This window comes from Gymnoscopelus microlampas, assembly GCF_963454915.1.
Source record: "Gymnoscopelus microlampas genome assembly, chromosome: 16".
NCBI classification, from domain to species: domain Eukaryota; kingdom Metazoa; phylum Chordata; class Actinopteri; order Myctophiformes; family Myctophidae; genus Gymnoscopelus; species Gymnoscopelus microlampas.
The window spans coordinates 36,347,757-36,363,663 of NC_139953.1; the positions used below are offsets into that span (position 1 = coordinate 36,347,757).

Consider the following 15,907-nt stretch of genomic DNA (forward strand, 5'->3'; position numbering starts at 1 on the left):
CTGCAGAAGTTAACGTTGTCCATGAGCAGCCAGTCTCCGGCCTGCAGGGCTTGGACCAGCATGCCGTCCAGCCACTCGAAGCCTCCGTTGGTCCAGCCGTCCTCCAGCTGGGCCAGACGCTCCTTGAGCAGAGTAAAGTCCATCTGCAGCTTGGACATGTCTGAAGAATAGGGATGGGACGATAATCGTTATCGTGATAGAAAACGCTCACAATAATCGTATAGCAGAGATTTTAATTTATTGTGAAATTGTCCTCCATCATACACTGGGATCAGTCTTTTTTTCACTCTCTAAATCTCTTTGCCAAAAATAGCCGATCTACAAGCTCACAACGCATCGCAACGGTCGCAACTCCACGCGTTGTGAGCTTGTAGATTTATTAAATGTTCCACCCCAGACTATGGATGCTGGGGTTCAACTGGTTAACAAAAGTGGCATTTTAAGAGTTTTAAGCATATTTTGATTATCACAATAATATTGTAAATCGCAATTATTTTGGTCACAATAATCGTGACATGAAATGTTCATATCGTCCCTACTGAAGAACAAGAATTAAATGATGTACAGACTTTGAAATATGAGAGTTCGCTTGGGTGTGGATGTGCACGTCTCGGCTTTGTTTTGATCAGAAGCAGAGATAAAACATGTAAATCCCACCGACCGCAACAATGTATGACCAGAGTGGGGATATCAAAAGCAGAGGCATTGATTTTCCCCCCCATCCGCCCAGAAAAGGCAACCCTGCTTTTAGTAGTGGGACGATGTCTCTCAGATCGAACGTGAATGTGACATGGACCGGTAGGTGTACGAGTTGAGTGTCCTCCTCCTCACCTGTGAACACCTTCAGCTTGGTGTTGAGTTTCTGCAGCAGCAGGATGATGACCTCCAGCTTGTTGAGGGCCTCGGAGTTGACCGTGGCGCCCGTCCTCTCCTGCCCCTTCAGCCAGCGGCAGAACAGGCCCCAGGTCTTCAGCAGGAACTCCGTGTCCTGGATGCCGCCGTCCAGCGACATCAGGCCGCGCCGCGTCACCATGGCCACGATGTAGATGACGCTCTCCAGCACCTGCTGCCAGGGTCGCATGATGTCCACCTGGAGAGAATCCAGAAGTCATTATGAACACTGAGGTTTGCAAAAATGAGTCCCTGTCTATTGATATTAACTCATTCAGTGCCATTGACGTGTAACACGTCAAAACAGTGTTTTCAGTGTTTATGTTAGATGGTGCTCGTCGCCAACCTATGAGTGATCCTATGACTTCCGGAGAAGATTATACCCGGAAATAACGCGATCACAACAAACCCAGCCTCTTCCGATCTTATGTTGGATGTTGTTGTTTTTTTGTGTTTTTGGCGAGAACAAGCTATATTAAACAGCCAATAACTAAAGAAAGGAGGGTCGCGGTGACACGCTTTTTTCCCCCGGAAGCAGAGACACTCCTCCGTTTTTTGCGACACTCATGTGTCGATCGTCCAGGAGCCAAATATTCTGTGGCTCTTGAAAGTTTAGTAAAAATGCTCAAAAAGACTCAGACTGTTCTGAAAAAATCTTGACAGTAAATGCGTTAACAGACCGGTCCGGACCGTTTTTCATAATCCAAACGAGGAGTGCCAAAAACGGTTATGACCGTTTTTGGAAAAAAAAATATATATCTTTTTTTTCCTTCACAGCACCAGGAGATATAATTTTTCTAAGATTTAGACTCCAATCCACTTCCTGGTTAACTTATGACTTCAAAAGCCTGTATCTCGGCTTTCTTTTTTACTATGTATTTTTGACTATTTTCGACTATTTTCAACTGCCTGCAACTATGGAACGGATTACCTAATGTTTTTTCCCCCGATTGTACGAGACCCCTGTGTGTGTAATGAGGGGATCACCGTGAGGACGGTGATCACTGAAAATATTTTGTGACTACTTGAAAAGGGTTCAAAAATGGTTAAAAATCCAGGCACTAACTGTACCCTGTTTTAAAACCCGCACTCAATGTGTTAACACATCCACTGCCAACGGCTAATCTCAGAACGTCCATCGTAGTGCCAAGCTATTTCTTACCTTTTTTGTTTTTTTGATTCCGTCATAGGCCCCGCTAAATCCGTTAAAAATCCGCGTTCATTTGGTTCGACACAAACACGGGACCCGACGGAACAAAACACTGGAAACCGTGCCGCGATCCGACACTCCGTTTTGGAGAACGAGAGCAAAACGCTACAATGGGGGATGCGGAGAGAAAAATCAACAAGCCGAGATAATGGCGTCCAAAGTTGATCGCTAGACAGGAAGCGGAGGCGGGACAAAAACCGGAAACAGTATTATTTCGTTTCCGGTCCGCCCCCTTCGAAACCGGAAGTGCAAAAAAAATCCGGAATCTGCACCTGCACGATTTAACATGGGAAAACACCCGCCCCGTAGGACTACGGGAACGGCAGTTAACGGTTGGATTTAACGGCCCGTAGGACTACGGGCCTGGCAGTGGATGTGTTAATAATACTTAATTTTTTTTTGACAGTATGTACAATACCTGTTCAAAACCTCCCAGCAGCTCGGTGGTGTCCATGGCACTGTTCATGGCCATGACCCTCAGACGGTGGCCCGTCAACAGAGCCAGAAGCCTGACCAGGCTGGTCTTGCCGCTGGCCGTGGGGCCCACCAGGATGGACATCCAGCCCATCTCCACACACTTCATCAGGGACTCCAGGGGATGGAGGGCCTGGTGCGTGATGGACAGGGGAGGGTCCAGGGCCACGGGGGCGCCGCCGCTGCGTTGGAGGACTGAGAAACCCACCTGCAAGGGGCAAACGAGATTTGCCCCATTTACAACAATATTAATGGCACAGGAAAATCAGTCGTCATAGCAGCACAGCAGAAGGGAAGAAACATCGATACGTGCAACGGTAGAGAACAAGTACAAGGCAGCGGTACTACTAGTGTAGCAGAGTGGGCACAACCTCAGCCTGATGGCCAGAAAGTCTAATATCTCCCCCAAGCTATAAGGGAATTCCCTTTGGCTTGGTGGTTAAGATGTTGATTGGCTTGATTGGCCCGGAGACCCGGGTTCAAATCCCGGGCGTTACAATGGTGCCGTGACCCGGATCGGGTTTCCCCGTGGGAGGAAGTCAAAGGGGGGGCGAGTGTAGCAGAGTGGCTCACAACCTCAGCCTGATATTCTAATATCTCCCCCAAGCTATAAGGAACTCCCTTTGGCTTAGTGGTTAAGATGTTGGCTTTCCCCACGTAATGGCTGAGGGCATACTGTAAATGCCTTCAGTGTAAAGAGGTGTTAAACTGGGATAGTACAGTGAAAACACGTGGCCCTTAGGGAAGTTTGAGGACCGTGACAGACCTGCAGATTGAGGGGCGTGATGTGGAACTGTCTGGAGCCTGTGTAGGGTTCAGAGTCCTCTCCAAAGATCTTCTTGAACACAGACAACACCTGGGAGGGAAAGAGGTTTTTAAACGCAAAGCGACACGTTTTGAGCTTGCAGATCTACTACTTTTGCCATGTTTTAATTTGAATCCTGAAAAGTAAGACCTATCCTTAATAAATCATTGGTTATATTTAATTAACAGGTGACCTAAAACCTCTGCGACATCAATATAATTCAAGAGTTTGTCATAAATCATTGTACCTGAGCTTTGTCCGCCTCCGTCCTCATCCTGTCTGCGTACACCAGGCCCACGTGCTGCCCCGGGTTGAAGAACCCTGGCGATTGGTCGGCCTGCATCAGCTGACACCAGCGGAACATGTCGCGCAGGTTGAACTCCCAGGGACCTCCTCTCTGGCCCCATTTCCTCTCCGTAGACACCTCCTGAATGAGCTGGTGGAGGTAGACGGGAACACAAGAGTTATGCATGAGTTTATGCTTGCCGTATCTTTCAACAAATAATAAGAATACAAGTTGTGAGCTTGTCGAACGGCTATTTTTGTATAAGTCTAAATCAGGCTTTACAGCAGAGCATTGAAAACGTTGTTGAATGGATCGACATTTTTATGCCTCTTACAATATATTTTTGGGGCTTTTTCTGCCTTTATTGATAGGAAAGTAGGCTGACAGGAAATGGGGAGAGATGGGGGGGTGACACGCAGCAAAGGTCTTCTGGTCTCTGGTCTGATCTCTAACCGTACCTTAAAAAAATGGAGGTGGAACGTGTCTGGTCACCGTTTCACTCTCTGCTGCTCTATCTCAGTTGTTTAAAAAGAAAATGTGTTCAAGGCACACCAATGAGCAAGTCTAATCTCAAGGCACGTCTGTATTCATAGCAAAAATACAGGTGTGCCCACGATGTTCACGTTTTATAAGAATAGGGACGCTAGGGACCATGTGGTTTAGAGGAACTACCCTCATTGGAGCTTGTCTTGTGTGCTTCCATTGCACCAGACAGTGCAATCAATGTGACATTGAATTAATGACCTCGCAAAGTAATGTCTTCACAGTCTCTTTATCCAGCTGTGGGGAACATCGGTCACTGCTGGGCATGCCAGTGGGCATTGGCCTTGGTTGGCACCACATGATCAGTCCCCAATTCCACATGTACAGTGTCCCCCCAGCATGGAGACATGCTGTGGCATAATTATGTCAAACCTACCCTGTTGTTGAACTCCACCATTTTGCAGATGATTTTCTTATCGATGTTGGGGAAAATGGAGTCTCCGATGAATTCCATGTCTTTGCTGGTGAGTTGGTCCACATACACCTGGATTTGGATTTCACCAATAGGAAATGAATTGCATTAATGCAAAACAAACACAGAAATAAGGGTGAGAGAGCAAATAAACAGTAAAAAACGACATTTAGTTGAGAAATACATAGAAAGCTACCTAGCTAGACAGAAAGGCCGAATTACAAATACGAAAAGAAATATACAGAAGAACAATGACATACTAGAAGCTGAATGACATACAGCAGGGGTCTTCAACGTTTTCAGGCCAAGGGGACCCCCTAGCTGAGAGACAGATGAAGCAGGGACCCCCCCCTCTATATTGTATAAAATTGTGTCTCAGATTAAACTTTTTTTTTACTTGATCTGCTCTTTTTTCCCTCTACACCTATATACCTCTTTGGCAAAAATAGCCGATCTACAAGCTCACAACGCCTCGCAGCGTGAGGCGTTGTGAGCTTGTAGATCTGCTATTTTCGGCTAATGTTCGCCTCAGAATAGGGATGCTAGGGTTCAAGTGGTTAATGTAAAAAAGAAAATCATGTCACACAAAGATTTGGCGAACGCCCTGTAGTAACTCCGAGGACCCCCTGTTGAAGACCCCTGACATACTGTGTATTTACCTGGGTGAATCTGTTAAGGAAGGATTTAGGGAGTCCCTTGCGCCCGCCTCCCTGTGTGAAGGGGTTCTGGCAGCCAAAGATCTTGGTCTTCTCGTGCTGCACCTGGAAGCTCATGCCCAGCTCTGGAATGTAGATCTCAGCTCGGTGGTCGAAGCAGGCATTCAGGCCCTCCAGCACAGACTGGGAGGCCAGGTTCAACTATAGGTGCCAGGGGAAACAGTTGCTTTGTTATCCTCCTGGACGTCATAATACCTTATTTTCAGTGGCGGAAAGTAACTAAGTACTCAAGTGCTGCACTTCAGAATAATTTTGGGGTACTTTTACTTTACTGGAGTATTTCCAATTTGCAATACTTTTACTACTACTCCACTACATCTCAGAGGCAAATATTGTACTTTTACTCCACTACAATTATTTGAAAACTTTAGTTACTACTTACTTTGTAGATTTTGACTATTATTACGAAACCACTTCAGCCCCATTTAAACTTTGGCAATTTGAAAATAGCCGAAAAAAGCCTGAAAATAGATCGGCTATTTTCAAAGAAATATATACATTTACATTTTATACATTTGAAAACGTGTGAAATGGGACTTTCACTTTTTGTACTTTAAGTACATTTTCATAACAATACTTAAATTCCGGACTTTTACTTGTAACAGGGTATTTCTACATTGCAGTCTTGGTACTTTTACTTAAGTAAAATATTTTTGTACTTTTTCCACCACTGCTTATTCTAAATTATCACTCTTTTTAGGGGGTTCAAGTGCTGCTAATATGAAGAATATGTACATTGCTTATTCATTATAAACCCTCAACTAGGCTAAAGCATATTGTAGACCTCCCGATGTTTTAAGATGTCTTAAGGGATTATAGGAATAAATGGCATATTTGTGTTAAAACCTCATACTGTGTTCCATCAGCTTACCTACTGTTCTTGTAAATTAAAACGCTAAGGGAGGTGGGAACATTGTTCAAATTATTCATCAGACAAGGCCCTGCTTGGATTAAGTAGGGAGGAGGGGGTCCATACCTCATCCAGTACAATCCAGTGGCCAGCCTTCAGTGCGGCCAGCAGAGGGCCGTCACGCCACGCAAACTCTCCTCCCTTTCCTCCCTCCACTGGCAGGTCTGTTCCAAACAGGTCAGTCACATCCTGCCATGGAGACAATGATGTCAGTGGTAGGAGTGTAACAGTTAGAAATAAAAGGATAATTTCATAAAATAATGGATTAATAATCAATCCCTATTTTGGGCATTGATTGAATATTTCATTAGAGAAAAATGCAAAACAGCACGAGAACAGACAAACACTGGGTCTAAAAGGATAACACAAAAAAAGTCCTTGTGGTCTTGTTTCATTGGCGTCCTATGTATTCAATTCATCAACATCAGCATGGCATTATAGAATAGTTAGAATCAAATAGTGAAAATAGCTGATCTACAACACATTGTGATGCGATGCGTAGTGTTCACTATTTTTGCGTGTGTGAGATAAATACAAATGTAGATCAAACTGTTCTGTTCTGATTGCATAAAAAACTAAACCTTTTTCACTCCGATGTTGTGCATAATGGTGGTGTGTTCTTTATGCATAGTGGTGGTGTGTTCGTGTTCTTTATACTATGACAGTTTCCCAAAAATAAGATTTCATAGAAAAAAGGAGGAAAAAAAATCACAATACATCACCTCGGTTACAGTATTGCAACGCAACAAATCATAATTACAGCCCTAAAATTGACAGAAATACTCATATGATGACTCATTACCGTTTGTTCCGAGAGGTTGATTCGGACGAGGTGGTTCCCAGAGGACTTGGCCAAGGCGGCCACCAGGCTGGTCTTGCCCACCCCCGGGGAGCCCTCCAGCAGCACGGGCCTCTGCAGCTTCAGCGCACGGAGCAGCCTTTGGGCGTTCACCGCGGTGGTGCCCGCCGCCATGGCGTAGTCGGACACACGCCGACTGTCACTCACAGGTCCTGGAAATCAGCAATTAAAAAGATTCATTTGAACCGCATGCACAGCGCAATTTTCAGGGTATTTTGGTCTGAGAGCCCGGGAACGCATCTGTGTCATTTTAGATTTTAACTACAGTATAACCACTATTTTGTACTTTGGCTATTCAAAAATCGCAGATATACAAGCTCATAGCGCGGCACCGAGTGCCGCTCTATGAGCTTGTAGATCTGCTATTTTTGAAAAATCTTATATTTCTGCAAATCTTTGAATGTTTATATTTTTAAAGCGAACATTTGTTATTCAAATCTTTGCTTCTGGACGTCCCTGGAACAAATTTTAGAAAATGTCGCTTTAAGAAAATATATATTCAAAGCTTGTAAATCTGCTATTTTTAAATAGTTCTCGGATTGAATGGGTTAAGAGTTCTCAGTCATTTTAGTCACTTATAATCAGGGTCGGATTTGCTGGGGTTTTGTTTTTGGGGGGGGGGGGGTCATGCCTCTGCTTTTGATGACCCCAAAGCATTCATTCATTCATGTATGTTAACCACATTAACCCCTGGCATCCCTATTTTTATGTTCATCTATTTATTATTTTAATTAAAAAGGAGCTAAAATAGCATATCTACAAGCTCACAACGAGTCACATCGTGATGCATTGTGAGCTTGCAGAAGGGCTTAAGTGGTTAAAAAAAATACATATTTCTTTTTGTTCAAACCCTGATAGTATTCAGAAAGGACAATACCAGAATCCAAACCTAAAGCTATGTAGAAGGGGTCAATGCCGAAGAAGTCGTCCCCCCACTGGGGCTCTCTGGGCATGCTGGTGTCATAGACCCTCAGAGCGTCCTTCATGTCCTGGTCCAGTTTGGTCTTCTTGCTGAGCCTCAGTTCCAGGAAATTCAGACAGTCCCTGCGAGCCTGCAGGGCATTGTCTGCACTGGACACCGTAGTCCCTTTAGTAGACACAAAGAGTCACATCACATCATAGTCTATTGCCCCATAACATCATAGCCTATTGTCCACGTATAATATGAATGGAAATGAATGGAAAACACATTCTTCTCTGCTTTCTTGTTTTTTTATGCGTTTTTGGCGAGAACAAGCTATATTCAACAACCAATAACTAAAGAACGGAGGGTCGCAGTGACACGCTTTTTTGAAGCAGAGACACTCCGCCGTCATTTATTCTGTGGCTCTTGAAAGATTAGTAAAAATGCTCAAAAACGCTGGCATTGGCTGCAGACTAGGAGTGTGCCAATATATCGTCACGAAAACGTATAGCGATGACGATATATCGGCACACCCCTAGTCTGCAGTCACTGCCAGCGTTTTTGGGCATTTTTACTAACCTTTCTAACTAACCTTTCAAGGGCCAAAACGATATATATATATGTATCGTTTGGGTGTTTTTGGAAGAAAAAAATATATATATATTTTTTTACTTTTTTTTTGTTGCAATAATAATGCAAAAACATAAGTATTTGTTAGGATTTGCTTCTCCCCCCCCATAAATTTTCATAACCTTTTTTTCACCCCCATATATTTTCATAATAAAAAAGTGCCATATATCGGATCGTATCGATATTGTAAGCCCAATATCGTGTATCGTATCGTGAAATTACTGTATCGGCACACCCCTACTGCAGACTGTTCTGAAAAACTCAGTGAATGAGTTAACACATTTACCTATTCTGGGCACTGGGCTTGTTAAACTTGCACCCCCGCCCCCACCCGAGCCCACTGGCTCACCTGCGCCGATGCCGTCGATGTAGACCAGGCAGGCGGCGTGGATGAAAGCGGTGACCGTGTCCAGCCGGAGGTCCCACTCCGCCTCCTCGTCGTCCTCCATGTTGCCCATGGTCATGAAGCCGTCCTCGTCGCGCTCGCATACCACGTTGAGGAAGTAGACCCAGGACAGGACGTCCCGCACGCTCAGGATGCAGCGCCGGCCAAAGTCCTGCCGCTGCAGCCAGTCGATGAAGTCCAGCATCAGCTCGGCGAGGTCTCCACCTGCAGTGGTGGAAAAAAGTATTCAAATGTTTTACTTGAGTAAAAGTATCAATACTGCAATGTAGAAGTATACCTTTGTACTAAAAGTACAAAGGTATTGGTATAATAATCGTTCATAATCGTTCTCACGTTGACAAAAAATCATGCATTTGTGTTTAAGGAGAACTATGGACCATGGCTACAGTAGAGACACTTCTGGTTTCTGATACAATTTACTGCCATCACTTACCGTCCAGCGACAGGCCCGAGCGGAGGTTGTGCTGGACGATCTGCACCAGGTCACTGCGACTGTTGCTCTGGGGACACCAGATCTCTGTGAAACGGTTCCTCAGCGCAGGGGAGAGCTATCCCGGGAACACACACACACACACACACACACACAATGAACAAGCACCGTGAATATAAGGTCACACACACTGTAACATTTGAGAAAATAGCTGCTCTACAAGCTCATAAACATAACAGATCTGCCATTTTAGCTATTTTTGTGAAGTATTAAATAGGGCTTAAGTTGTTAATCAGATCAATAAAGGTACGGTAGTCAAATATAAAAAAGAATAAATATGATAAATAAATATAAAAAGTGCTTTTCAGTCATTCGATAAATCAAAAAAGTTAACAGTAATAATACTCGCAAAGATAGTTGCAGCCCTAGATCAGAATGGCCCGGGCTGGTTGCAATTCATAAAACTGTGAATTATGAAGACCAATTCGAAAATAAACTTTAAAAGGTCAGCGGAAAACTTTCACTTCTGAAAAACACGAAAGGGGGACATTGTTGTTTACCTCCTTTTTACCAAAGTCTCCGCCAGGATTCATGGTGGCCACGAGGCGAAAGCCGCTCGCCGCAGTGATCAGTTCCACGTCATCGCTGTCACCGCTGCCTTTCTCTGCCAGACAGAGAGACCTCTCTGTCTCCAGAACACTGAGAACACACGCACCACGGTTATAACACTGGTTTTGGTCTGCTGTGTTTGATTTGTGCACTGTTATGTATCCGTTTATATACTGTATGTATGCATGCATTTCTGTAGTGTGTGCGTGTGCGTGTGTGTGTGTGTTGTAAGAATTAGATTTAAGGTCATTACACACCAGAACGATACGAGAATGCATCGCCATTATTTCACATCAAACTTTTATTTCGTGCGCTGCTGTCGCCTCACCCAAAATAGCTTATCTACAGCATGACGCGTTGTGTGAGCTTGTGCCGAATTAAACTAATTCTTTAAGGTTAAATTGTAAAATTGACATTTATAAAATTACCGTCCTAAGATGTCCTCAAAAGTACAGTAATTCAAAGGGTGTGTGTTTAACTTTCACCTACCTGTTTAGCCTCTCCAGCACAGAGTCATCTGCCAGGGATATCTCGTCCATAAGGAAGACCCCTCCCTGCTTCATAGCCAGCACCAGGGGACCATCATGCCACTCAAACAGCCTGCCATCTTCAGCGTCTCTCTGCATCCACACAACACAGGAACGGGCTCAGTTTGCTCACAACATGGCAACCTCGTACTCTACATTCTGTAACACTGGTACTCAATTTCCCACCACAATTCACTAGTTTTCTGCTCTACAGAGAGGAATTGTATTCACAGATACATTATTTGAGTTCACTGGACTAAATAAACTAAACTGGAATGAAAACCCTAATATCGATGCGATGCGAAGAGTGTCGTCTAGCCAACACCAACTCGGGACTCCTGAATCGCTGCCCTCTACACTCTACCCTATCGTCGCGCTGCAGTGTATCTACGTAGGTGGTGCGCTTCTTGCCTTTCCTGGCTTTGCCCTGGGTTGGCTCCCACAGCGCCACTAGTTCCGGGTGCCTGACTAAACTAAACTGGATTTTTAAAAATGTATTTAAAAATAAACCAAACTGTAATGAAAACCCAAATATCATATTCTGGGTACCGCTGAGTGGTGAGCCACTGGTTTCTACTTGGCAGTTCAACGAGACTAAAAGTCACCTACGATGTTTCTATGACATACTGTATGACTCCATATGTAGGCAAGGTTTCAATCCGATCTGACCATCATTGACTTCCATTATAAAATGCAAGTTATATTTAAAATAAAATAAAACATATTAAACATAACTCCTTGGCCTGCTGGCAGCGTGCACAAGACATTTCGAGCCGGTTTACGAGATTAGCCCCGGACAAACTCGCAGAGACAGACAGACTCAGGTCTGTAGATTGCGTCACCTCCTACTGGGCCACGCCGTGAATAGTACAAAACATTTGTGACGTTGGGTACCTGGTTGGTGTGTCTGACAGGACGCAGTCCTCCCAGGAAATCGGACGTCTCCATGTGAAGGTGACAGTTCAGAGAGAAGAACTTCTGTCCGGCCAGGGCAGCAAACAGCTGGCAGATGGTGGTCTTACCACATCTGGGCGAGAGAACGAAGAGAGGCTGAAAACTCGTAATGTCCTTGACATTAAAAAGGTTGAGCATCACTGCCGTAGGACGCTGTTCCTGGATCTTACCCGGTGTCTCCTACGAGCAGGACAGACTCTCCGAAGCGAAGCGCCCGTCCCACCATAACGGCCAGTCTCCTCATGCCGTCGGTCCACACCACGTGACGGAACTCCTCAGGAACGCCAGCGATGCTGTCAATGAATGGACCTGCACACCAGTGTTAATGTTGACAGCATATGTTTAGCTATCTGAAATGTTTTAGTTGACTTCATACCATAAGATTTTAGTCGACTAAATCTACGGTAGTGTTGATTTAGTCGACTAAAATGCATTTTGGCCGGCCGTGATGGCGTCGAAATGCCTGATGTGCCGAAAATAGCAGATCTACAAGGTGTCGCAGCTTGTAAATCGGCTATTTTCGGAGAGTGACACCCGCACACAACCAAGCATGAAATTACTTGTCTTAGTTCTACTGAATCTCTTCTCCACTAGTCTCTCATTCTAGTCTATTTTTTATTTGTTGACAAAATTGTCAGCATATTTAGTTATAGTTTTAGTCACCATAGCTTAGTTGTTATTTTGTTTTTGTTTAGTTTTTGTCAGTGAAAAAAGGCAGTCGACAATTTTTTTTTGTCAACGAAAATAACCCTGCACCACACAGGAAACCACCATCACTCCACCAGCTCAACAACCTGCTTGACCCTTATCTCACCAACTTTTACAATTTAGGCATTTAGCTTTAATTCTTAATCTTTTTTTTTTCCTGAAATTCTTTTCAAAAGATTTTTTTTTTATCTTTTGAAAATGTTTTATTGTCTTTACAAATATAGGAAGCGTGGAAAAACATATTTACTAGTTACCCATGAACATGGTTGCGTGACCGAATAATTAGTCTCCTGACCCATGTTTCATGAGTTGACCTGCTAATGAAGCGTGTAAGCTGAGGTCAGCTGGGTCAGTTTGTGGTCATGAAGTCAAGTGGACACAGCTCTGCATTCTGCTCTGGTCCTTTCTGGTTAGTGGTACAGTTCAACAGTTCGTCAAATGATCAATTTCAATAAAGTCATCGATTTTTTTGACTGAAACGTATTTTTCTTTTTCAAAAACGATATTTTTTTCCATAATCGTTTCCATGTTGAAAGATTTTCACACATTTTCAAATAATAAAAAAAAGCAGAAATAACAGATCTACAAGCTCACAACGTGTCACAATTAAAAATGTATACATGTATAAAAATGAATATGTTAATAATTGTTTTGTATATTCAGTTATTTGCCCCCGTGTATTTTTTTATTACAAAGCCTAAAAGGCTTCTTATGTTCCACTGTCCAATGCCAAACACACAATGAAATCGTTAGTTGCAACTATTTGAGTGTTATCAATCGTCAACTTACATTTGTAATCGTGATAGCTTGGCTTCCCTACCCGCAACATAGGCCAATTGTGTTTGTATATAGACGCTCGACAAAGCCAGATTCATCATGGTGGATTCAAACCCCCAGACTCTGTGGTGGTGGTGGTGGGCACTGGGCAGGTACTTCACCACTGCGCCACCAAAAGCAATCTCTTCAAGATTATTTGATAAATACAAAAAAGTAATGGATAGAATAATGGTCATAGTTGTACTCACTGAACTGGCTGGTAACCTGCGCCTGGGAGAAGAGGTTTTCTGGGGTGACCGTCCTCTTGAAGTGTTTCTCCAGGATGGACTGAATGGTGTTCACCTCCTCTGGTTTCCTCACACGCCCGGCCAGCAGCATGTAGCCTGATGGAAGCAACGCAATTAACAACAACTCTTTTTGTCGCTGTCAGTGGAAACCTTGTATGTCCAAAATTGTGTAGACTTCTTGTAAATTAATGTTTTAACTCTTGAGAGTGTAAAATGAAACCAAAGGGTCCATTTGGTTTCATTTTACACTCTCAAGAGTTAAAGATCTATAAGGGTCCATTTGGTTACCAACTCTCCATCATTTAGCTGGGTACCACCTGGAATCCCTTCAAGGAAGACCGGTGGTCCCCGTACCACTGGTTGAGAACCACTGTACTAGACGATTCCAGAACAAAACAGAAGCACCAACAGGCCTCACCATCGTCAACTAAGTGCTGTAGCCAATCCCGAGAGGAGTCCGTCTGCTCTTCTAGCCTGTAGCGGTCGGCCCAGCGGAACAGATCTCGAAGGGTGATGAAGCCGTGTTTGCCAGCAAACACTGACGATCCCCTGCGTAAGGACTAGAAGAAAGAACAAGTATCACATGGATGGATCTGGATGATGCAATAACTAATCAAAATAGGAGACGACATTAACCATTTATCCTAGCTTCCCTGCTATTTTTGAAAAATCTTGAAAATGTCTTTTAAAAAATGTAGATAATTTGGAAACATTTTACACAAATCTTCTCTTATTGGGGTCCCTGGCACAATGTTTTTCAGATGGGGATCTGCGGCCAGATACATTCGTACCATACAATATCAATTTGAAGACCGGAAAAGAATCTGTGTCATTTTTAGATTTCTACAAGCTCATGGCGCAGCATGAGTGCCGCAAGCTTGTAGATCTGCATTTTTTTGAAAAATCGTGACAATTTGTGCAAATCTTTGAATATATATTCAAACCTTTGTAACTCAAATCTTTGCTTCTGGGGATTCTAAAAATCTTCTAAATTCATTTTTTTTTTATGTTTCTATAATATCAGTGGTTCATCTGACCTTGTCAGAGACATGAAAAAATGTTTTAGAACCACTGCAATAAGCATCCACAGCGGCTCATGGTCTCCAGTCACCCACCTGGAGGTCCAGCATGACCTTGACCAGCTTGGTGCAGTAAGAAGGGGGCAGACTGCATCTCTGGTGCAGGATGGTCTCCAGCTCTGCACTGGGCAGCTCGTCAAAGTGCAGCTCCACAAAGCGATTCCTGAAAGCCCTGGAGAGCACCTGGAACGCGGATGGAAAGACAAGCCCATCAGTTTATAGTGGAGCGAGAAGAGACGGAGAGAACGTGCTCAAGAGACACAGACTCAAGGGTCAATTCATGCTTTGCGTGACCATTGTGTCACTTTCTGCGACTTGCCAACAGCATTGCCAAGAGATTTACAACAAGTGGAGGTAGTGTTTTTTCTTTGACAATTTGTTTGGTCCTTTTTAAAAAATCACTTTTGTGCGATACCGCTAACCTTGATGTATAAGATAATTAATCCTTGTTTATTTCTATTTTTGAGTGGTGCCAACCACTCCTATATCTGACTTTGTCTGTGTGTCCGTCCGTATGTATGTATGTCCAATAAACAAACATTGATGACAACATCAATACGGGGCTCATCAAAGGCACCACTCACTTCACACAGGGTGTGATTTTTTTGGATACTAACACTATAATTGTTTTGTTCTTGGTGTAGTTATTCACCCATCTACAGACTGTAAAGCACCAAACAATGTGGGTAAATAATGTTTTATTTTATGGTCCGATGTAGGTATGTGGAGTCTATATTTGTATCTGTGTCCTTTGTTTTGCAACGTGTCTGAGCTGAGCTGTTTGTTTGTTTTGTTTTGTCATAAAATGCCAAAAATCTATAAAAAATATATTATTATAAAAAATCCCTCCATTTTCAATGCTATACATCGATCAACACCTGTCGTGCAAACCAAAGCATGCATTGTCCTTCAGAGAGAGAGAGAGAGAGAGAAAATAGGCAAAGACAGCAGAGAGCATAAAGAGAGATGGATGAGACAGGGAAGCGTAAAAGAGAATGATGAGGGGATAGGCGTGCCATCGTACAACAACCTCATCTCGTGCCGAGTGACCTCCTCCGTACCTTTCTGCCTCCGTAGAGGCCTGGGGGATTCTGGGTGGCGAACAGCATGAACCGGGGATGAGCCTTGATCACCTCCTGCGTCTCGGCCACAAACAGCTCCCTGTTGTCGTCCAGCAGTCTGTTGAGAGCCTCCAGCACGTCGGTGGGCGCCAGGTTCAACTCGTCCAGGATGATCCAGTAGCCTTTCCTCATGGCATCGATCAATACACCTATAATGGGTGCGGGTGGTGGGGGGGGGGGGGCAGTAGTGTATTAGATCGAGGCATCTCCTAAATATGACTGAGGGTGGCCTTTCGATTCCCGTCATAAGGTCACCGGATCACCTCCCCAGCAAGACACTGAATTCAATACGGGGACGTATCCGTGTCATTTTAGATTTTAGCTATAACCATTATTTCATACTGTGTGCAAATCTTTGAATATATATAT

General features: G+C 43.8%; 1 protein-coding gene across 4 annotated transcripts in view; it reads right to left on the reverse strand.

The window, feature by feature from the left end:
* Positions 1–15,907, reverse strand: part of mdn1 (midasin AAA ATPase 1) — a 122,260-nt gene that overhangs the window by 70,520 nt on the left and 35,833 nt on the right. For all 4 annotated transcript variants that reach the window (XM_084083172.1, XM_084083171.1, XM_084083170.1 and 1 more), the window contains exons 25-44: positions 15,479–15,687; positions 14,454–14,600; positions 13,757–13,898; positions 13,300–13,434; positions 11,737–11,875; positions 11,507–11,639; positions 10,575–10,705; positions 10,037–10,175; positions 9,480–9,594; positions 8,990–9,250; positions 7,996–8,193; positions 7,050–7,258; positions 6,314–6,436; positions 5,281–5,478; positions 4,586–4,693; positions 3,628–3,816; positions 3,342–3,431; positions 2,520–2,783; positions 832–1,090; positions 1–160 (exon numbers count right to left, since the gene is read on the reverse strand). In XM_084083172.1, the coding sequence (XP_083939298.1) occupies positions 1–160; positions 832–1,090; positions 2,520–2,783; positions 3,342–3,431; positions 3,628–3,816; positions 4,586–4,693; positions 5,281–5,478; positions 6,314–6,436; positions 7,050–7,258; positions 7,996–8,193; positions 8,990–9,250; positions 9,480–9,594; positions 10,037–10,175; positions 10,575–10,705; positions 11,507–11,639; positions 11,737–11,875; positions 13,300–13,434; positions 13,757–13,898; positions 14,454–14,600; positions 15,479–15,687 (3,349 nt within the window). The remainder of the gene's footprint in view (positions 161–831; positions 1,091–2,519; positions 2,784–3,341; positions 3,432–3,627; positions 3,817–4,585; positions 4,694–5,280; positions 5,479–6,313; positions 6,437–7,049; positions 7,259–7,995; positions 8,194–8,989; positions 9,251–9,479; positions 9,595–10,036; positions 10,176–10,574; positions 10,706–11,506; positions 11,640–11,736; positions 11,876–13,299; positions 13,435–13,756; positions 13,899–14,453; positions 14,601–15,478; positions 15,688–15,907) is intronic.